The sequence below is a fragment of the Oryctolagus cuniculus genome, chromosome 7 (genome assembly GCF_964237555.1).
Source record: "Oryctolagus cuniculus chromosome 7, mOryCun1.1, whole genome shotgun sequence".
Taxonomy (NCBI): Eukaryota; Metazoa; Chordata; class Mammalia; order Lagomorpha; family Leporidae; genus Oryctolagus; species Oryctolagus cuniculus.
Window position 1 is genome coordinate 110,834,395 of NC_091438.1, and position 23,440 is coordinate 110,857,834.

At 41.3% G+C, this 23,440-nt stretch overlaps 1 protein-coding gene across 10 annotated transcripts in view; it reads right to left on the bottom strand.

The window, feature by feature from the left end:
* PATJ (PATJ crumbs cell polarity complex component) overlaps window positions 1-23,440 on the bottom strand; it is a 438,074-nt gene that overhangs the window by 204,479 nt on the left and 210,155 nt on the right. For all 10 annotated transcript variants that reach the window (XM_070078398.1, XM_070078393.1, XM_070078397.1 and 7 more), the window contains exon 27: window positions 7,543-7,642. In XM_070078398.1, coding sequence (XP_069934499.1) covers window positions 7,543-7,642 — 100 coding nt within the window. The remainder of the gene's footprint in view (window positions 1-7,542; window positions 7,643-23,440) is intronic.

Consider the following 23,440-nt stretch of genomic DNA (forward strand, 5'->3'; position numbering starts at 1 on the left):
TTTTGTTTTGTTTTGTTTTTTAACTTTTATTTAATGAATATAGATTTCCAAAGTACAGCTTATGGATTACAATGGCTCTCTCTACCTCTCTGTAACTCTGCCTTTCAAATACATAAATAAATCTTTTTTTAAAAAAACTATATTTTATTGAGTGCTATAAAAGAAAAAGATGAAGGAAACAGATAAGATTTTCCTAAGAAAGTAACATTTAGCTGAAATCAGAAGGTGTAACATATCCTTTAGAGGCTCTTCTACTCGATAAATGAGAATGTGAAACCAAGTCCCTAAACAATGCCTTGAATGCAGATGATAAATAGCTTTTGGCCGAACTCTCCTAGCCTCCCTCCTTTAACTTAAAGTGTCCTTGCCCTGCCTTTTGATAGCACTAAAATTAATTGAGTTGAGGGAGTGATGCAGCTGGCCTTACAAGGTTCTAATCACTGGACTCCTAGGGTCATTTGCTTCCCCAATAGATAACACCTTGATGGCTGGTATTGTCTCAAGAGGCTTCATTTAGGGGAATTCCCAGGTCTGAGCAGAAAGTAACTCCCACCTGCACATAGCCCCCAGGCTGGCTGAAGCCCACTTGGCCATCTTACAAATCCCCTGAAAACACAGCATCACTGACCAGTCAGAGGAAGGCTGCAGGTACCACTGACCAACCAAGAACTTGGACATGAGCTGAATAAACATGCTCCTCTCAAGCCCAACTTCAATCTATAAGAGACTTTACCCCAACCTTTCAGAGAGCTCGGCAGTAAAGTGATAGCTGCTGGCTCCTGCCCACCACAGGGGGTTTTACAGCAACTCCTCCACTATCAGGAGTTATTCTATATCAAACTTACGGCATGCAGTAGGCACTCGGCAAACTGTGCTGCTATTCCTAACATTGTAGCAATAAAAAGGTAAAGGAAACCATAAATTGGAGAGACATTAGGAATGGAGATTCACCTATACTTGTGATCCATTGTCAGGAAAAGAGATAATAAACAGAAGGGAAGTTGCATTCTCAGGCTGGAGGAAGGCTGCCCTGGTAATACAGCTTAAGTGACAACTGAAAACAGACAGTAAAAGGTCAGCCTTGGGGAAGAGGTGACATTTTTTATTTTGGTGAAAGGATTTAAAGTGCTAGTGGAAAGAAAGACATAACATCTTCCCAAGAGCCAACCGGAAATCTGGGTCAGGTGCTCCGAGAGGGCGTAAAGGCTAGAAATATAGACTTTGAAGTCAAGATGTTAACAGTGAACTGAGCAGCTTCCTCATACCCTCTGCGACCCTGAGACTTTGAAGAGACAATCTGGTTTTAAATTTAGGTATTAAAAATGATCACCACAAAGTCAGTCAAACATCCTTGCACTATCAATACACCTGGAACATCCTACAACCTTTAAGAATGCCAGTTTTGTCAATAGCTAAGCACTGATGCAGTACACATTTTCTTAATCAAAGAGGAAGGTCCTCTATGCCTTGGTTCACTCCCCAAATGGCTGCAATGGCTGGAGCTGGACCAATTGAAAGCTAGGAGCCAGGAACTTCCTCTGGATCCCCAACACGGGTGCAGGGGCCCAAGGACTTGGGCCCTTCACTGCTTTCCTAGGCCAGAAGCAGGGAGCTGGATTGGAAGAGGAGCAACTGGGACATGAACCAGCAACCACATGGGAGGCCCAGCCCACTATGCTACAGCGCTGGTCCCATACTGTGGTTACTTAATCAGTATTCTTCCACTTCTTCTTCACCAATCCTTGTTGCTAAATTCCATGGTTAAGTCCAAGTCTCCAATCTCCTCAACCTTTCAGTAGAAATTCCACAGTTATCCAATAACATTCAGTAACAGAAACCTTCCTGGAACACTTTCTTCTCATAAACTACACCATCAAATAATCTCCTGAATATATGCTTATGCTGGAATATGTGTCTGCTAAGTCATGAGGCAGATGTTAGGTTCATGGTCTTGCTGCTATCTACAGTATTCCTGAAAAAAACTCATTAGCCTCCAAAAGCTTTAAATACTATCTCGATCAGTGGTTTTCAGAGTGTGTCCCTGGATGAGAAGTAGCAGCACCACCAGGGAATTAACTATAAAAGGGAATTAGCAAGTCCTCCCAGACCTAAGGAATCAACTACTGGGATGAGGCTTATCAGTTAATATTTTATTAAGCTTTTCAGGTGCTTCTGATACACATGCTAGCATTAGAAAATCAATTCTCCCTTTTTGATTCTATCAGTTAGTATTAGCAGACACTAGTCTTGTTTGTGTGATGCCTTTGACTCTTAGACCTATCAGTGTGATCAACTGTGAACTGAAATTGATCACTTGGACTAGTGAGATGGCATTGGTACATGCCACCTTGATGGGATTGTATTGGAATCCCCTGGCACGTTTCTAACTCCACCATTTGGGGCAAGTCCGATTAAGAGAATGATCCAACATGGGAAGCGGGATACACAGCAGACTCATAGAATGGCAGATGTCCTAAATAGCACTCTGGCCTCAGAATCAGCCCTTAAGGCATTCAGATATGGCTGAAGAGCCCATGAGAGTATTTTAGGCATGGAAAGCCAAGACACTCTGGAAAAAAAAAAAAAAAAAAAAAACAAACCTAAATGGAAGATCTCTGCGAGTGAGATCCCAGTGGAAAGAATGGGGCCATCAAAGAAGGAGGTACCTTTCTCTGAAGGGAGGAGAGAACTTCCACTTTGACTATGACCCTGTCTGAATAAGATTGAAGTCAGAGAACTCAAAAGGCTTCCATAGCCTTGGCAACTCATGACTAGAGCCTAGGGAGATTACTGACGCCATAAACAAGAGTGTCAAATTGTTAAGTCAACAACAGGAGTCACTATGTACTTACTTCTCATGTGGGATCTGTCCTTAATTTGTTGTCCAATGTGAAGTAATGCTATAACTAGTACTGAAACAGCATTTTACACTTTGTGTTTCTGTGTGGGTGCAAACTGATGAAATCTTTACTTAATATATACTAAATCGATCTTCTGTATATAGAGATAATTGAAAATGAATCTTGATGTGAATGGAATGGGAGAGGGAGTGGGAGATGGGAGGGGTGCGAGTGGGAGGGAAGTTATGGGGGGGGGGGAGCCATTGTAATCCATAAACTGTACTTTGGAAATTTATATTTACTAAATAAAAGTTAAAAAAAATCAATTCTCTAGACTGGAGTTTTTCTTTTTTCTTTTTTTTTTTTAACTTTTATTTAATGAATATAAATTTCCAAAGTACGGCTTATGGATTACAATGGCTTCCCCCCCATAACGTCCCTCCCACCCACAACCCTCCCCTTTCCCACTCCCTCTCCCCTTCCATTCACATCAAGATTCATTTTTGATTCTCTTAATATACAGAAGATCAGTTTAGCATACATTAAGTAAAGATTTCAACAGTTTGCTCCCACACAGAAACATAAAGTGAAAAATAATAGATGATTTTTTAAATGATGATGAAATCAGATCAGACCTATTGTCATGTTTAATCCCAGTGAGAGTCAAGTTGGGAATTGATAATTTCTTTTTTTTTTTTTTCACAGAAGATCAGTTTAGTATACATTAAGTAAAGATTTCAACAGTTTGCACCCCCATAGAAACACAAAGTGAAATATACTGTTTGAGTACTCGTTATAGCATTAAGCCTCAATGTACAGCACATTAAGGACAGAGATCCTACATGAGGAGTAAGTGCACAGTGACTCCTGTTGTTGATTTTACAAATTAACACTCCTGTTTATGGCATCAGTAATCTCCCTATGCTCCAGTCATGAGTTTCCAAGGCTATGGAAGCCTTTTGAGTTCTCTGACTCTTATCTTGTTTAGACATGGTCATAGTCAAAGTGCAGGTTCTCTCCTCCCTTCAGAGAAAGGTACCTCCTTCTTTGAAGACCTGTTCTTTCCACTGGGATCTCACTCACAGAGATCTTTCATTTAGGTTTTTTTTTTTTTGCCAGAGTGTCTTGGCTTTCCATGCCTGAAATACTTTCATGGGCTTTTCAGCCAGATCCGAATGCCTTTAGGGCTGATTCTGAGGCCAGAGTGCTGTTTAGGACATCTGCCATTCTATGAGTCTGCTGAGTATCTTGCTTCCCATGTTGGATCACTCTCCCCTTTATTTATTCTATCGGTTAGTATTAGCAGATACTAGACTTGTTTATGTGCTCCCTTTGACTCTTAGTCCTTTCATTACGATCAATTGTGAACTGAAATTGATCACTTGGACTAGTGAGATGGCATTGGTACATGCCACCTTGATGGGATTGAATTGGAGTCCCCTGGTATGTTTCTAACTCTACCAATTGGGGCAAGTCAGCTTGAGCATGTCCCAAATTGTACATCTCTTCCCTCTCTTATTCCCACTCCTATGTTTAACAGGGATCACATTTCTAGACTGGAGTTTTTCATAATGTGAGTTGAAACTTACTTGTTGGTCAAGAAACAAACTGAGTTGCAACTATTTTAGAAATGAAGAACATGATAGAAAAAGAATAAAATTCATCAAATATTAGAAAAGTTTGTAAAATGTTTCAGAATTTCCATGTTCTTCTGTGTGTGCACATATGCACACATATATTTATATTGGCTGTGATATAAAATGTAAGTTAGCGTAGGTCAGTCTGAAAAAAATCCTCATCTATATGATTACTATATGAGCCAGTTCTTTGCATGGCTGGTACATTCTTGTCATTCAAATCTTATTTTGGCCTTTCATAACCTTCTACCCTACGTTACCTCTGCCAAGGCATTTACCTCATGCTACCTTGTTTAATTCATTCCTCAAAATCTTTTAACTGTATTTAAATTTTTAATTATTTTTGTTAATTTACTTTTATAGTTTATTTATAGCACTTACCACTATTTAAACTACTGTATTCCTCATAATTTTTCTCCCTCAATAGAATATAAGCTAAATGAAAGGAGAAATCATTTTCCCAGCTCTATTTCCAACACCTAGAATAGAGTCTGTCTACCCATAATATTCCCTCAAAAAATTTCTTGAACAAATGAACTTCATAATTAAGCAAGAATCAAAGCTTTGGAACACTTAAAAAAGGAAAGTGAATCTCATATTGTGATATCTCTAATAAAAGTGACACCTCTCTGCGGGCCTAGAGCTTGAATTCAAGTCAACTACTTCAGAATCATAGACCTCGGGTAAGTTACAAAGTGATATTTTCACCACTGTGAAAAGAAATGTTTAGTCTTCAGACACTAAGAATCTGATACAACAGTGGTCCAATCTACTTTTGGGTTTGGAGAGATGAGAACAATATGCATTTAATAAGAGTTAAAAACAACAAAAAGTCCATGGAATCCATTTTAAAAGGAAATATAGGAAGGCTGGAGGCTCTAGGCTTACCAGTCTTTTAAATGTGAACTATGAGGGAACTGCTATGGCACAGTGGATAAAGCCTCCAAATTGCTACCCTGGCTTTCCATACAGGTGCCAGTTCGAGTTCAGGCTGTTCCACATCCAATTCAGCTCCCTGCCAATGAGCCTAGGAAAGCAGCGGAAGGTGGCCCAAGTCCTTGGGCTACAGCACCCACGTGGGAGACCCAGATGAAGTTCCTGTATCCTGGTTTTGGCCTGGCCCAGCCCTGGTCATTGTGGCCATTTAAGGAGTGAACCAGCAGATGGAAGATTCTCTCTCTCTTTCTCTTTCTCAGCCTCTCCTTCTCCGTAACTCAGTAACTCTTTCAAATCAAAAAATAAACAAATAAATCTTTTAAAAAATGTGAACTCTTAGTTTTTCAATATGGTAGACTAGGTACAGAGCTTACTGCTTTAGTCTAGGGGAAGATAGCTAAAAAAAAAAGAAGTGGAGAGAGAGCAATCTCAGGGAAGAGTTAGGAAAAAAATGGCAGAGGAAACTCCACACAAATTAGAGGGACATTGTGGCCCTACTTGGAGGGTATGGACATGTCCAACTCAGGACCCCAGGAGCCAAGAGCCTCAGCACCAGCTTTGTAGTGAGGTGAGATCGGATTGCAGCAGTCCAAGCCACTAGTGATAAAGATGAGGGAAGAGCCTAGCTTGATTCCGGCTTGGGCCCTGTGGGAGACAGTATACCTGCCAACCTAGAAGGAATAAAATAGGCAGCTGGTTTCTCTCTCCCTGAGCACCCGGCACTAGCAGCCTATAACAAGTGGAGAGAGGGTGGGCATCATTTTGGACATACAAACAGCTGCGCCAGTTCGTGTCTGCATGCCCAGTAATCCGCCAAGAGGAGACACCTGAGTCTGGCTGGGAGCCTTGAGCTTATGACTGTGAAAACACTGTAGCTGGGAGGGAGGGTGCAGCTGGTACTTTGGGCAGTCACAGTGGGAGGCTCCACATGCTCAGGGATCCCTATTCCCTGGTGAGAGTCATTGCTGTGGGATCCACGTTCACACCGAGGACTGCACAGATCCTTTGTGTGGTTCTTGTGGCAGCATGGATGAAAAATGTACTCACTGGGGCTAGCACCAAGGAATTAGTCTCCTTGGAGGAGAGAAGGTGAAAGTGAGACTGCAACAGAGAAGAAACCTCCCCTCAGATTTAAAAAAAAAAAAAAAGATTTACCACGCTGAACTTGGTTGTCAACTTGGACACTCCCCTCACCTGGAGCACTGAACAGAGCTCCCTGACCACACGCAGCACAAGCCTCTTGGTATTCACTAAAAGAGCAAATACTTCACTAAGCCACTAGGTCTTTTTGCATTATTTCAATTCCTACTTAACCCTATGAAGTCAGTACCACTATTACCTCCTTTTCAGAGAAGAGTGTATACCCAAGGTCACATTTTAGGAAGCGTTGAAGCCAGAATTTTCTCACACACACACACACACACACACGTATGTACTTATATATTATACATACCATAAAATTCACTCAATTATAATGTAGTATGTCAGTGGTTTTTGTATAGTCACTAATTGTACAATCATCACCACTATCTAATTTTTATCTAATTTTAGAACATTTTCATCATTCTCACAAGAAATTCCATACAAATTAGTAACCAAGTTTAACTATATATATTCAGTACAGGAATTAAACAAAGGCAAATTTTTAAAAATCTCTATTAAAATACATTAATGTAATTTGACTCAGCGAATGCCAATGGAAATCATGAAATGAATTCCAAAGGATAAAATGTAACTTGGTAGGACTTCTATAGTTTCGCATTAGCAGCATCAACATCACTTTCAGAAAGGTAACTAATCAAGAGCTGTCATCTACATCCAACTCATATCACTATGAGTCAAACTCCAGTTCCAAGGAGTTAGTATTTTTGTAATCACAACCAAATAGTAAAATTAGGTGAAAACACAGGTAAACGGAATACATCACAGCTTATTTGATATTCCCTCTAACAACGTCAAAGAGAATAGTTTAGGAAAGGGGGCTACAGAAGTTCCAGAGGTACAGTTTTTTAGCAGACGTTCACGCACATCTTAAATAACCCATAGCCCTGGATTCAATGGTGTACAACAGTCATTAAAGCACCGTTTAATAAATTCTGCATTCACCCTGAACAATGAACGGCACTCACTGTCAGTAAATGCATGTTCTCCTTCGCTCTCCTCGCTGTCCTCAGATGGAGCGCTATAGGGAGGAGGCAGTTTCATTGGAGGCGGAGCAGTTCCTTGTCTCTGAAAACGCACAATTTGAAAGAAGGATTAATTATTTTGTATAATTTTCCAACAGGAAAACTAATCTGGAAATATTTTGAGTGTATCCAACTTCAGTCATATCACAAAGAATGTAAAAAAAAATACAGCTTGTTCTTATATGCCTAAATTATTATGTAAGTGGCTGTCCTATAAACACACCAATAAAGAAAACAGAAATTCAGAGGCAAAAGCTTTAAGAGTCCTGATCAGCCCAGAAAAATGCATTTCTTTTCCCAGGGAGAAAGCCAATTATGTATACTGACTTTATATTATGGTGCTTTAATTTGCTATTATTAACTAAATAATTCAGATCAAAAGCATTTCTAAAATAAAGTTAGTAGTAAAACCTGTTCAATGTATTAATTCAACAAGTTTTTCTTTGATTGTAGGAGTTAGATTCTACTCCAAAAAAACACTAGAAATACCAATGCTTTCCAACTACAAAGGTATTAATTTTAATTAGTAGATGATGAACATACATTTCAATATTTTAAAGAGAAATGTTTAAAATGAGAAATTCTTTCTGCATAAGTATGCTTTTAATTTATATATCAAATGATATAGCACATCAATATTTGGTTCATATAGACAATTAGAGAGAAGAAAACTCTGACCAGATTACCTTTGCAGAATAGAGACAATTTCTTGAATGTCGGAAAAAATAAAACATGCCAAACTTTGCAGATTCAAGCCGTTAAAAACAAGAGGAGCCGAAAGACTCAAGCAGTCCAGAAATACCAAAATAACTGCTTTGCTCCAGGATTTCGATAAAGTACATTCAATTACGCTTCATAGGACACTACCACTAATGGCAGGATGCACTTCAATAAGTGGACGATGACTGGTCCATTTCCGAAAGTAGGCATGCAATAAATCCTTCCACAGTCAAAAGGCAGACACTCATACTCTACGTAAGATAATATCTAATCAAAGCAGTAACCCCAAAATTGCTAAAACCCAAGAGTGATGAAGGAAGAGAAGATGTCAAATAAAAAACACTTCTGAAGCAACAAGAGAATACAGCAATGCGGTCATGGGAGCTCTTTAAGTCCTTTTAAATTCAAACAATCTAAAAGTGAGGGAAATAAAGATAATCTGGCTGGAAAAAAGGCAAATGACCTTTCAGTAAACCTTTTTCTCCAAAAAGATAAAACTCAGAAAAAAAAAAAAGATGGCCAGTTTACAAAAAATATTAGGAGTTACAAATTTCCTTTAGTAGAATTTTTCAATATTTATAGGGAAATGGTACAACCAACTTTTTTTTTTTTTTTTTAAGATTTCTTTTATTTGAAAGTCAGAGTTACAGAGCAAGGTAGAAACAGAGAGAGAGGTCTTCCATCCACTGGTTCACTCCCCAGATGGCTGCAACGGCCAGAGCTGAGCTGATCCAAAGCCAGGAGCCAGGAGCTTCTTCCAAGTCTCCCACATGGGTGCAGGGACCCAATCACTTGGGCCATCTTGTACTGCTTTCCCAGGCCATAGCAGAGAGCTGGATTGGAAGAGGAGCAGCTGGGAATAAAACCAGTGCCTATACGGGATGTCGGTGCTTCAGGCCGGGACTTTAACCCGCTGCACCACAGCGCCAGCCCCAAAACCAACTTTGTAAATTAGCTTCTACCAATTCTCTTGAAAACATTACAAAATGAACATGTCCTGGTCTCCTGACTCTGCCTGTAGGTTGCCCATTACTTAAGGAATCTTCCAGCTGCATACAGCAGAAGAGTAGGGCAGGGCCAGGCTCTCCCTGTAGCAAAGCAGCTTGAAGCAGGGTGTATCCTGTTATCTGTTATCCCTCAGTGTCCCTGTGTGATTGGTTCCAGGAACCCTGAAGATGCTCAAACTGGTGGCTGCTCAAGTCTAGAATTTAAAGCAGCACGGTATTTGCATATAACCTATATCCATCCTCCTTTATCCTTTAACCCATACCTAGATTAGCTATCACATCTTAAATCATGTAAATGGTATGTAAATAGTTATACAGTATTGTTTAGGGAACAATGATAAGAAAAAAATATGTACATGCATGTTTGATACAGATGCAAATTTAAAAACATATTTTCAACCTTCACTTGGTCAAATGTCAGAACCTGGAACCCATGACTGTACGACTAGGCCAGGCGATTGATTGAGAGTTGACAACAGGACAGATCCTGGTACTCTCAGCTCAGACACAGTCCCCAGCACAAAGCTATCCCTTAAACTATCAGCTGAATGACTAAACAACTGATTGTCACTCATGTTGCTTAGGTCCCTCATACATATATGAAGTTTTAAAAAATGGCAGTTATACAAATGCTTCTTATTTGATAGCACTGGATATAAACTTTGTCTGGTAGTGATGCAAACGATAACTCCAAAGGGTATAGCTTTATTGCCCTGCAAGATATTAGCCAGTTTTTTTTTCAATCTAAATTTGAATCTTAAGCATTTTTCTTTTTTTTTTTTTTAAGATTTTTTTTTTATTTGAAAGCGTTGCAGAGAGAAGTAGAGACAGAGAGAAGTCTTCCATCTGCTGGTTCACTCCCCAGATGGCCGCAAGGGCCAGAGCTGCACCGATTTGAAGCCAGGAGCCAGGAGCTTCTTCCAGGTATCCCAAGTGGGTGCAGGGGCCCGAGGACTTGGGCCATCTTCCACTGCTATCCCAGGTTATAAAAGAGAGCTGGATTGGAAGAAGAGCAGCCGGGACTAGAACCGGCACCCAAATGGGATGCTGGTGCTTCAGGCCAGGGCTTTAACCCGCTGCAGCACAGCGCCAGCTCCAAGCATTTTTTCTTTCAACAATTATAAATACTTCACCCTCTCCAATTCTTTCCAACTGAGGTTTACATCGTTTTGATTCCCTTGTTAACGAGCTAAAAAGATACCAGGCATCTGCATGTTTTGCCTAATTTGGTTAGTCATGTTTTTACTTTTTCTTCAAATATCCTTTGACACATTCTTCCTTTGCCATTGGTTCACCCTCCAATGGCTGCCGCGGCCAGCGCACTGCAGCTGGCGCACCACACTGATCTGAAGGCAGGAGCCAGGTGCTTTTCCTGGTCTCCCATGGGGTTCAGGGCCCAAGCACTTGGGCCATCCTCCGCTGCACTTCCGAGCTACCTTCTACTGCTTTCCCAGGCCACAACAGAGAGCTGGATCGGAAGTGGAACAGTCGGGTCTCAAACCAGCACCCGTATGGGATGCCAGCGCTTAGGCCAGGGCGTTAACACGCTGCACCACAGCGCCTGCCCCTAAGTTTGGTTCTAATATGTCCTTGGGCTAAGTTATTCCCCATTAGTAGTAGTAATAAATGGAGTTGGATGTTTTGGTGTTTATGATGTTACTGGAATGAGGATCTATTCTGTATTGGCTGAAAGGCACCAGAGAATATGTGTGCTACTCTTTCACTTGTTTGTATTTTTTAACAACAGTATGTTTTGCCCTCACTAGAATGGACAGCTTTTTGAATTTCAACATTTCTGGGTCTATGTTTGACATGACTATAATGTAGGACAGAAGCTTACAACCCTTTGGGTATATATATAGCTTTATAAGCACCCTTGTTCATTTTGAGTATAAAATATTTTCTACCTTCAAAGTACATTAATAAATCAACTATAAATCTCTTAAATGATCTCTTTTTGACTGGCCTACAGAGACTATTAAGCATTATTTAAACTTAATATTCCCAGAAAACCGTAAAGCTAAACTTTTGTTGTCAGCCAGACTTTTTAATAAAAAAAATTCCCTTTTCATAGAAATGACTAACTCAGGAGTATTTTTATGCCAGCATCCAGGATGAGCAGTGAGGCACAATGGGCTAAGCTGCTGCATGGTACACCTATACTCCAAGTCAGAGTGCTGGGGTCCCACCTCTGCTCCCAGTCCAGCTTCCTAATGCACTTGGGAGGCAGCAAGTGATGGCCTAAGTACTTGGCTCCCTGCCACCAACATGTGAGACCCAGATGCAGTTCTGGCTCTGGGCTTTAGCATGTCCTAGCCCTGGCTGTTTTGGACATTTGAGAAGTGAACCAGCAGTTGAGGCTCTCTGTCTCTTTCAATTTCTCTGATGCTCTGCCTTTAAAAAGATAAACACATATGGGCCGGCGCCGTGGCTCACTAGGCTAATTCTCCGCCTAGCGGCGCCGGCACACCGGGTTCTAGTCCCAGTCGGGGCACCGGATTCTGTCCCGGTTGCCCCTCTTCCAGGCCAGCTCTCTGCTGTGGCCAGGGAGTGCAGTGGAGATGGCCCAAGTGCTTGGGTCCTGCATCCCATGGGAGACCAGGAGAAGCACCTGGCTCCTGCCTTCGGATCAGCGCGGTGCGCCAGCTGCAGTGCGCCGGCCGCGGCGGCCATTGGAGGGTGAACCAACGGCAAAAGGAAGACCTTTCTGTCTCTCTCTCACTGTCTACTCTGCCTGTCAAAACAAAACAAAAAAAAAAGATAAATACATGCATACCCAACAAACCAATAATTCAGATTCACCTTACCAAAATGATTGGGAAATTTAAATCTAGAGGGGCCGGCGCTGTGGTGCAGTGGGTTAAAATCCTGGCCTGAAGCGCTGGTATCCCATATGGGTGCCGGTTCTAGTCCCAGCAGCTCCTCTTCTGATCCAGCTCTCTGCTATGGCCTAGAATAAAAGTAGAATATGGCCCAAGTGCTTGGGCCCTTGCACCCATGTGGGAGATCCAGAAGAAGCTCCTGGGCTTCTGGCTTCGGATCAGCTCAGCTCTGGCCATTGCAGCCATCTGGGGAGTGAACCAGTGGATGGAAGACCTCTCTCTCTCTCCTCTCTCTAACTCTGACTTTCAAATAAATAGAATAAATCTTTAAAAAATAATAAATAATAAATATTTTCAAAAAAGAAAATTTAAATCTAGAAACAGTTGCATTTTCTCCCCAATACCCATGATCTTATTGGTGTGGAATATAAAACGAAAAAATATGTAACACTATGAAAACATCATGGCAAATGTTGTGGTCAGCAGGTTGAGCCTGCAATGCTAGCATTCCATATGGGCACTGATTTGAGTCCTAGCTACTCTGCTTCAGATCCAGCTCTCTGCCAATGCATATGGGGAAGCAGTGGAAGATCATCTAAGTACTTGGGTTTCTGCCACCTATGTGGGAGACAGGAATGGACTTCCAAGCTCTTGGCTTCAGCCTGGTCCAGTCCCAGCCACTGTAGCCACTGAGGGAACAAACCAGCAGATGGAAGATCTCTCTGTAACTCTGCCTTTCAAATAAACAAATAAATCTTAAAAAAAAAAAAAAAAAAAAACAACAATATACATGGGGCCAGCGCTATGGCATAGCAGGTAAAGCCACTGCCTGTAGTGTCAGCATTGCATATGGGTGGCAGTTCAAGTCCTGGCTGCTCCACTTCTGATCTAGGTCTCTGCTATAGCCTGGGAAAGCAGTAAAGATAGCTCAAGTCCTTGGGCCCCTGCACCTGCATGGGAGACCTGCAAGAAGCTTCTGGCTCCTGGCTCCTGGCTTCAGATCAGTCCTCTCTAACCATTGCGACCATCTGGGGAATGAACCAGCGGATAGAAGACCACTCTCTCTTTCTCTGTCTCTGCTTCTGTGTCTCTGTATCTCTGCCTTTTAAATAAATATATAAATCTCAACATACATACACACATAAAAAGACTATGAAAACATTCACACAATGCTGTATGATACCCACCTTACTATAGGCTATGAACATATACATATATATAAGTTTGAATACACATATATATGAATGTTACAAACATTTACATGTTAATCTTAGCCAATTCTAAGGCATAGCACTAGGTGGAATATTGCTGGAGGAATGCTGCATTACTTGTTGCTATTTATAATAATCACAGAGCATTCAAATTGAGTGATCTCAGGAGATTCATGAGAAAATTTAGATCTTTGTAAAATGCAGTCAGAAGCTTCCTCTGAATCCCAGGGTCTGGCACATCCAGCTTTTTCATTTAGAATAGATGCACATCTTAACATAAATCTTATTGAAGTATAATTTACATATAACAACACTTAATTATGTTAAGCACAGATGGTCCCTGTCTTGAGATGGATGGGTTAACTTATAGCTTTGCAACTTTTGATGATATGAAAGTCATACACATTCAGCAGCAACCATACTTTGAGTTTTGGTATTACGGGGCTCCTACAAGTGTTGTGTGGTATGATGCTCTCTCTGGTGATGCTGGATAGCAGCAACAGGGAGCGCAGTGCCCAGCTAGCCCTAGGATCAGGAAGCAGAAACGACTGACACTATAAGGTAGGCAGTGTCACCAAGCTAGGAAACTTCAGTGGTTGGGTGTACTCAAATGCATTTTCAACTTAGACAATTTCAAGTTACACTGGGCTTGTTGGAATTAAAACTCCACTGTCAACTGAGGAGCATTTGTATAAATCTGGAAGAGATACATTTTTATAAGTTTCAAGACTATATTTTTAGGGACTATTACTGTTGAGTGGAAGACAATCTTTTTACCAGATAATATTTGAAAAGAAAATGAAAGTAACAGTAGAGAGTCCTCTACTGTCTCTGTAGTAACAATTTTCCCAGTGTGAAGATTGCCCACAACCCACTGAAAGAACAAAACACATAAAATAACAACGAAGGAAAATTTGGAAGAAAAATACCAGAGCTGCGAGGAACCTAGATATGCAGTTAATGTTAGTATTTCTCTGCATCCTCATCACCTGTCCTTTCACAATTTATATTATACAAGACCAGTCAGAAAATGCTGCCTGGGGCAAAATCCGCTAATTAATTTTTTTGGTTTTTTATTTTTTAATTTTATTTACTTGAAAGGCAAAGTGATAGGGTTCAGACAGGGGAGGAGGGAATAAACAAGGAGGGAGGGAAGCAGGGAAGGAGGGACAGAAACAGAGAGAGTGTCCATCTGCTGGCTCACTCCCCAGATGGCCACAAGGGCCAAGGCTGGGCCAGGATGAACTCAGGAGCCTAGAACTCCATCCAGGTCTTCCATATGGGTAGCACGGCCTCAAGCACTTGGCAGCTGGGACTTGGGACCAGCACTTGGATATGGGATTGCAGGCATTGCAAACAGAAGCTTAACCCACTGCTGCATAATACGTGTCCCTCTTTTTTTTTTTTTTTAATCTGAGTAATCTCAAGCCAAAATTTATATTTCTAAACTAGACCTCTGTTAGAAGTGAGTTTCATGTTATTTTTATTGTCCCCTTTTTGATTGCTTGGAATTCTACAGAATATTGCTTTTGTATTAAAGAAAGAAGAATGGTAATAATTTTTAAGAGGTCAGTTATCATCTGGCTTTGGAAAGGCTCTGCTCTCAAGGCACATTTATACTATCAGGCTAATTACACTTTTGTTCATTTCACTACCTGTTGCTCTCATCCTTGTGGCTCTGAGGGTGAGGGTGTTCTTTCATTATAGAGTGTAGGATACTGCTTGGCACTTAACATTAATTTCTGAGAAAAGTAATAATGTAAAGAACAGCCTAAAACATTAAAATGCCATCCTGTAAAGGAGATGCAGGTTCTGACGCAGGTTCTCCCACTGCACTGCTGAGAGGCCCCTTGTTTTACTCTGCAGCAAAGAACTCGGATGAATAGACACACATTGACTTTTGGCATTGCTGGGCTCCTATTGGATTTTCACTGAATGAAAATATCCTTGCTATGTACTGAAATTTAACTTGGTTTAACAGAGTAGGTCAAAGTTGTTCACAATTATCCATTTATCTTTTTCCTGCCTGATACCTTGTGTGGAATTTTCCCAAAATGATGGAATTATCTGTGTTCCTAGAAGAGATGAAATGAGTAGCCAGTTTATTCATCTTTGTAGTGTTTACTACCTGTGTTCCCACAGGCTAACACCTTGTCTGCTTCCTTTTGATGTTCTATCCCCACACTGCTATACAGCAACTGGCTCACTATAGGTTTCCTACAAACACCAGATAAAGATTCAGGTCTTTGAATCAACATATGAATCAACGACAAAGTTCCAGCAATGTGCTAGACTAAATATTCTGAGAAATCTCTCTTAGCCACATACACATGACAGATTAAATTTTTAAAAATGTTTGGAACATGAGACTTAGGCTAGAAACAACTATAAATCCCAGGTTAGGAGGTCTGCCTAGCAGAGGACTAAACATGGCCCTTGCCACAAGGGCATCCGTCAATCCCTGGTGACCTAAAACCAGAGATTTTGATTTGCTTTGCTTTTAGGATTTTTTTTTTTTCTCATTCAACAAACATGCATGGTGGCAGGCAACGTCGTGGGCCATGGGATGAAGTAATAATGAGAAACACGAGGTCCCAGCTCTCTTGGAGTTCATACGCCAGTCCTTCCAGGTGTTCCATGTTGTGGGCCTATGTATCTTTTCTACAGATTGCTCTAATGTGGCAGCTGCTGAAATCCCATCTTGCTTGTCTTGCTCACAACTAGGCTGCATGGTCCAGGAAGGCAGGGGATTTTTTTGTCTTTAACAGCTTTTAGTGATATGTTGAGATAAAACTGTCATATAAAAAACTGCGTACATTTTAAAGTGTACAGTATGAATGTATCAGCACAGACATCGAACATAACTATAACCCCTAAAGTTTCTTCATGTCTCATTTTGATCTCTCTTTCCCATCTCTTCTCCTGGCATCCTATTCCCAAAGAACTATCGATCTGTCTTCAGTCACTACAGATTGTATTTTACAGGCCTCTATTTAACTATTATCATACAGGGTCTACTCATTTTTCTCCAGTGAGAGCTAGGGATTTAATGAGTCCCAAGTGCCCCCTTAAGGTTAAGCAAGATGGGGAGATGGACTAAAGATAGCATCTTCCCAAATTCCCATCCCTGAAAATAAAGCCAGCATCTCTTAAAAGTTGAGAAACAATACAATAAGTAATTACCAGCAATTTACCACTAACTAATACTTCTGCAAGCAGCAACCACAACATTCTGTGTTTATTAGCAATAGATATAGGCTGGAACTGTGGTGTAGCAGATAAAGCAGCAGCCTAGAGTGCCAGCATCTCATATGGGTGCTGGTTAGAGTCCCGGCTGCTCCTCTTCCGATCCAGCTCTCTGCTATGGCCTGGAAAAGCAGTAGAAGATGACACAAGTCCTTGGGCCCCTGCACCCACGTGGAAGACCTGGAAGAAACTCCTGGCTCCTGGCTTCAGACTGGCATAGCTTCGGCCATTGTGGTCATCTAGGGAGTGAACCAGTGAATGGAAGACCTCTCTCTCTCCCTCTCTTTCTCTCTCTGTGTAACTCTGACCTTCAAATAAATAAATAAATCTTTTTTAAAAGATGGATAAAAAAGAAACCACACCATCCTGACCACTATGTGCCACAGAATATCTGGACAGAATCTTTCTGATGAAGATCTGAACTCAAAAGACAGCGGCGGGGATGGCGCTGTGGCTCACTTGGTTAATCCTCCGCCTGTTTTGCCAGCATCCCATATGGGCACTGGGTTCTGGTCCCGGTTGCTCCTCTTCCAGTCCAGCTCTCTGCTGTGGCCCGGGAGGGCAGTGGAGGATGGCCCAAGTGCTTGGGCCCTGCACCCTCATGGGAGACCAGGAGGAAGCACCTGGCTCCTAGCTTTGGATCGGCGCAGCGCGCCGGCCAAAGCAGCCATTTTGGGGGTGAACCAATGGAAGGAAGACCTTTCTGTCATTCTCTCTCACTGTCCAACTCTATCTGTCAAACAAAAGAAAAAGAAAAAGAAAAAGAAAAAAAAAAGATAAAAAAAACAAAAAAGACAGTGGCGAACCAGGTTAGACAGACAATCTTATAACCTTGTTAACAACCTAATGTTACTTTTCCTTATCCTTTCAACAACCCTTTCCCCCAAATCCTCAAGGAATGAGTGTCTCAGGGCTGGCTCTATGGCACAGGGGGTAAAACGAATGCCTGTAATGCCCCAGCATCCCATTTGGGTGCTGATTTGCATCCTGGCTGCTCCACTTTTGATCCAGCTCTCTGCTATGGCCTGGGAAAGCAGTTGAAGATGGCCCAAGTCCTTGGGCCCCTGTACCCACATGGGAGCCGGAGGAAGCTGCTGGCTCCTGGCTTCGTATCTGCACAGCTCCGGCCATTGTGGCCATTTGGGGAGTGAACCAGAGGATAGAAGACCTCTCTCTCTTCTCTAACTGCCTTTCAAAAAAAGAAATAAATCTTTAAAAAAAAAAAAAAAGTAGAGCAAACATATTGGACCCTAATTCAATAAAGCAATTGTTGAAATTAAAAAAAAAAAAAAAAGAATCAGTGTCTCAATTTGGCCCCCATATACATGTTCAATTAGGTATGTCTTTAAAAATTTTTTTTAAAATAAGGTTGAAACCTGTACTGAATGAAGATTAAAAACAAATAAATCAAACAAAGAAAAATCTTGATCAGAGAGATGGTAGGGATATTTCCAGGTCATGGCCCTAGTGGATGTGGAACAAACCAGAGGATTCACTTTATATTTGTGGTTAAAAAAATACCCCAGGCCAGTGCTGTGGCTCACTAGGCTAATCATCAGCCTGAGGCTCTGGCACCCCGGGTTCTAGTCCTGGTTGGGGCGCCGGTTCTGTCCCGGTTGCTCCTCTTCCAGTCCAGCTCTCTGCTGTGGCCCGGGAAGGCAGTGGAGGATGGCCCAAGTCCTTGGGCCCTGTACCTGCATGGGAGACCAGGAGGAAGCACCTGGTTCCTGGTTTTGGATTTGTGCAGTGCGCCAGCCGTAGCTGCCATTGGGGGATAAACCAACAGAAGGAAGACCTTTCTCTCTGTCTCTCTCTCTCACTGTCTAACTCTGCCTGTCAAAAAAAAAAAAAAAAAAAAAAAAAAATCCCAAACCAAAAATACTAGACAGTTACAAAAAGAAAGCTGGCATAGATTTAGAGATGTTGGACAAAATAGACATTCAGGCATTACTAAATACTGCCATCTGTTAATAAGAGGGTCAGTTTTTTAGAAAGACATAAAAATGTTAAACTTGTACATACCTAATAAATATCAAAACATGGGAGAAAAACCTACATGAAAAATAGACTCATTTTACTACCAAAAATGGGAGATCTGGGGAAGGCATTTGGCCTAGTGGTTAAGACGCCAGTTTAAGATACCCAGGTCCTATACTGGATTGCCTGGGTTCCATATCCAGCTCCGGCTTTTGACTCCACACGGGATGCAGTTGTGATGACTGAAGTGTTTCTACACATATGGAAGACCTGGATGGAATTCCTGTATCTTAGCTGTAGCCAAGCCCAGCCAAGCCCAGCCCAGCCCAGCCCAGCCCAGCCCAGCCCAGCCCAGCCTGATTGTTGTAGGTATTTAGAGAGGTACCAGCAGATGGGAGCTCCTTCTGTGTCTATCTCAAATAGTTTTTTTTTCAAATGGGAGATTTTAGGCTATACTAACAGGAAAAAAAAATCAGCAATTATACAGAATATCTGACTTAATTCATTAGATTGCCCTAACAAATGTGTGTGAAACCTGTACTCAGTACTAGATAGTAGCTATTCTTTTTAATAACAAATAGAATACTTAATAATAACTATGCACTAAGCCACAGAAAAGTCTCAACCAATGTCACAGAATTAATATTATTCAAATAAGTTTCTCTGTTTATAACTAAAAGAAGCGAGAAAATAATAACAAAAATATATTTTTAAAATAGTAACGGGGCCAGCATTTTGGAATGGCAGGTTAAACCACCTTCTTGATCCCGGCATCCTGTATGGGTACCAGTTTGAGACCTGGCTTCTCCACTGCCAATCTAGATCCCTGCTAATGTCCCTAAGAAAGCAGCAAATGACCCATGTGCTTGGGACCCTGCACCCACGTGGGAGACTTGGAAGAAGCTCTGGGTTCCTGGATTCAGTCTGACACAGCCCAGCTGTTGCAGCCATTTGGAGAGAACCAGTAGATAGAAGATCTCTTTCTTTCTCTGTCTCACCCTCTCTCTCTGTAGTTCTGCTGTTCAAATAAATAAAAAAAAATCTTTAAAAAATATTAACATGGAGGTTTAAAATACATTTCTAAATAAGCATTAGAGAAAAGAGAAATCATGCTGAAAGCTAAAAAACCTTAACAACTGAACAAAAAAATTTTAAAAAAAGCTAAAAAAAAGCTAAAAAAGCCAAAAACTGAACAATGGAAATTCAACTTAAAATGTCAGGATACAGAAGAAAATCCACAGTCTTAAGTTAATATTTTAGAAAAAAAAGAAGGCTGAAAATTCATTAACTTTGCAACTAACTAAAGAGCATCAGAAGGAATAAAGAAAATAAACTCAAAGATACAACATAATGTTAAAAACAAAAAAAGCAGACAAGAGGAAAAACAAGGAAGACTAATAGATCAAAAGTTAATTCTTCAGGGGCCGGCACTGTGGCATAGTAGGTAAGGCCACCGCCTGCAATGCTGGCATCCCATATGGGCGCCGGTTCAAGTTCTGGCTGCTCCACTTCTGATCCAGCTCTTTGCTATGGCCTGGGAAAGCAGTAGGAGATGGCCCAAGTCCTAGGAACCCTGCACCCATGTGGGAGGCCTGGAAGAAGCTGCTGGCTCCTGGCTTCAGATGGGCACAGCTTCAGCCGCTGCGGTCATCTGGGGAGTGAATCAGCAGATGGAAGACCTCCCTCCCTCCCTCTCTCTCCCTCTTTCTCCCTCTTTCTCTCTCTCTGCCTCTGCCTCTCTGTACCTCTGCCTTTCATAAATAAACAAATCTTTTTTTAAAAAAAGTTAATTCTTCAAAGCGAAGAATTAAATAAAAAAATTACTTTCAAGATAAACAAAGCAAAAGAAACATAAAGCAAATTAAGTATATTGGGAACGAAAAAGAACAACTATAGATGGAGCAAAGATGAATGATGAAAATAATAGAATAAAGGAACAACTTTATGCCAACAATGATAAAACAAGTAGGTGATATCAACATTCCCACAAAAGAGTCAATAGCCAAATCAAGTTGGACAGAAGACACAGAAACTCTGAATGGTTCGTTAAATGTTACAGAATTAGATCAGTATTTTAAATTTTTTCCATATGGAAAACATGGGCATGTAATGGCTTCCCAGGACTATCTGACCTAATTTTGAAGAAATTTGTAATTATCATTTCACATAAATTCTCAGAGGACTGAAAAGCAGAAATATTCATACTATACATGTTATTAATTTACTATAACCACAGCCAGACAGGATAGTGTAGATATATAAAATCCCAGACCAACCTCCCTCATGATCACTGTGATGATCTGAACATGTTCCCCAAGATATCATTTCTTGGAAAGCTGCTCCCCAGTGAGGCCACCTGGAGAGGTGGAGCCTTTTGGAGGACTCTACCCTCATGAATGAGTTCCTCCACTCATGGGTTAGTAGGTTTCGACATAAACGTGAGCTGTCTGGCAGGTTGCTTGTCCGCCAGCTGATGCCTCCAGAATGCTGTGATGCAACAGCAAGGGCCTCACCAGATGCTGGGCTGATGCTCTTAGATGCCCAGCCTCCAGAATCAAGAGCCAAGTGCACCCAGCTTCGTAATAAATTATCTAGTCTCAGATATTCTGTTGTGCATAAACCCTAGAAGAAACAGTACCAGCAACGGCCAAGAAACCAATACCAACCAACCAAAAAACACATGACCAAGTGAATTTTACTCCAAGAATTGAAGGTAGGTTCAACATTCTGAAATTAATGTGATTTATCACATTAAAGAATTCAAATATGAAAAAATTATATACACATTCCCTTATAATATCCCAGTGAATGCAGATACATTTGATAAAATTCAATGACAATGACAGTCATGGTAAAATTCTTAGAAAAACAGAAGTGAAAGAGAATACTTCCTTAACCTTCAGGATTATCCACCAATACCTACAGCACACATTTTATCAACAGTGAAACGTTGAAAGCATTTCCTTAAATATCAGGAAAAATGACCAGAATGTTAACTATCGCTATTTCTATTAAAGTAACAGTACTGAAGCCCTAGCAGATATAATAAAGTCAGAGAAGATCAGACTGGAAAGGTACAAAGAAAACTGCCCTTTTCCAAAGTAATTATTTTCTATATAGGAAACACCAAAATTTAAAAAATACAGATATAGTATTAGAGTTTGAGACTTACATTCTTTCCTTATTAAAACCAGTTTAAGGAGCAAATGCACAAGGACACCAGAAAGCACCACTTGAACTATTTAAGAGGCTTATTCTTAGTGGTACATTCATAAGAAATTTTAATTTTTTTTTTTTTGACAGGCAGAGTGGACAGTGAGAGAGAGAGAGACAGAGAGAAAGGTCTTCCTTTGCCGTTGGTTCACCCTCCAATGGCCGCCGCGGCCGGCGCGCTGCGGCCGGCGCACCGTGCTGATCCAATGGCAGGAGCCAGGAGCCAGGTGCTTTTCCTGGTCTCCCATGGGGTGCAGGGCCCAAGCACCTGGGCCATCCTCCACTGCACTCCCGGGCCAAAGCAGAGAGCTGGCCTGGAAGAGGGGCAACCGGGACAGAATCCGGCGCCCCAACTGGGAGTAGAACCCAGTGTGCCGGCGCCGCTAGGCGGAGGATTAGCCTAGTGAGCCGCGGCGCCGGCAAGAAATTTTAATTTTTAAATTTTAGTATTTTGCTTTTTCCAGTGTTCCACCCTAGATTATTTTATGTTATTAAAAGATAAGAAAATAATGCTTTGAGATAACAAATAATTAAATAATATAAAAGTTGGTTTTATGTCTACATTCTTGGAACGAACGGAAAATGAAATTTAAGTAGAAATCTGATAGTAACAAGACATGTTAAGCATATCTGAATAAATCAAATGAATAGTTTTCTGAAGAAAATTATGCAAATTGAAAAAAATAAAGCAAAAATTTAATAAATAGAAAGCTATGTCATGTTAATGATTATGAAGTCTCAACATCATAAAGATGTAAACTCTTTCAAAATTAATCTACACATTTGGCATGATTCCAAAGAAAATTCCTGAGATATTTTTGGGGAATTTGATAAGTTGATTCTAAATTCATGTGTGAAAGAAAAAGGACACAAACAGTTAAGCTATGTATAAAGGAAAAAAAATATGTGAAAGAAAGTGCTGTGCCAGAAAGGAAGATTTATGGCGAGGCTTTAATAATTTAGGTAGTGCAGCATTTGTGCTACAATAGACCAAGCTACCAAACAGAACAGAGAGAAAGCTCAGAAACAGACTCCCATTCACAATGCGAGAGAGGACAGACCTGCACTGCAAATCACTGAATCGTGGAGGGCCTACTTTAAAATGGTGGGAAAAGTAGTGATCTCCATGGGGGAAAACGAAAATTCATCCCTACTTTGACACTACGTCCTAAAATGCAGTTTAGATCAATGAATTCTTCGAGAACAGGGGTGGGAAAACACAACTGTGGGCCGTTGCCGCGGCTCACTAGGCTAATCCTCCGCCTTGCTGCGCCGGCACACCGGGTTCTAGTCCCGGTCGGGGCACCGGATTCTGTCCCGGTTGCCCCTCTTCCAGGCCAGCTCTCTGCTATGGCCTGGGAGTGCAGTGGAGGATGGCCCAGGTGCTTGGGCCCTGCACCCCATGGGAGACCAGGAAAAGCACCTGGCTCATGGCTCCTGCCATTGAATCAGCGCGGTGCGCGGGCCGCAGCGCGCCGGCCGCGGCGGCCATTGGAGGGTGAACCAACGGCAAAGGAAGACCTTTCTCTCTGTCTCTCTCTCTCACTGTCCACTCTGCCTGTAAAAAAACAAAAAAACAAAAACACAACTGTGAATGGCAGTAAGGAAAGTTTTTCAGTAGATATGACCTTTGGCCTGGTCCTTG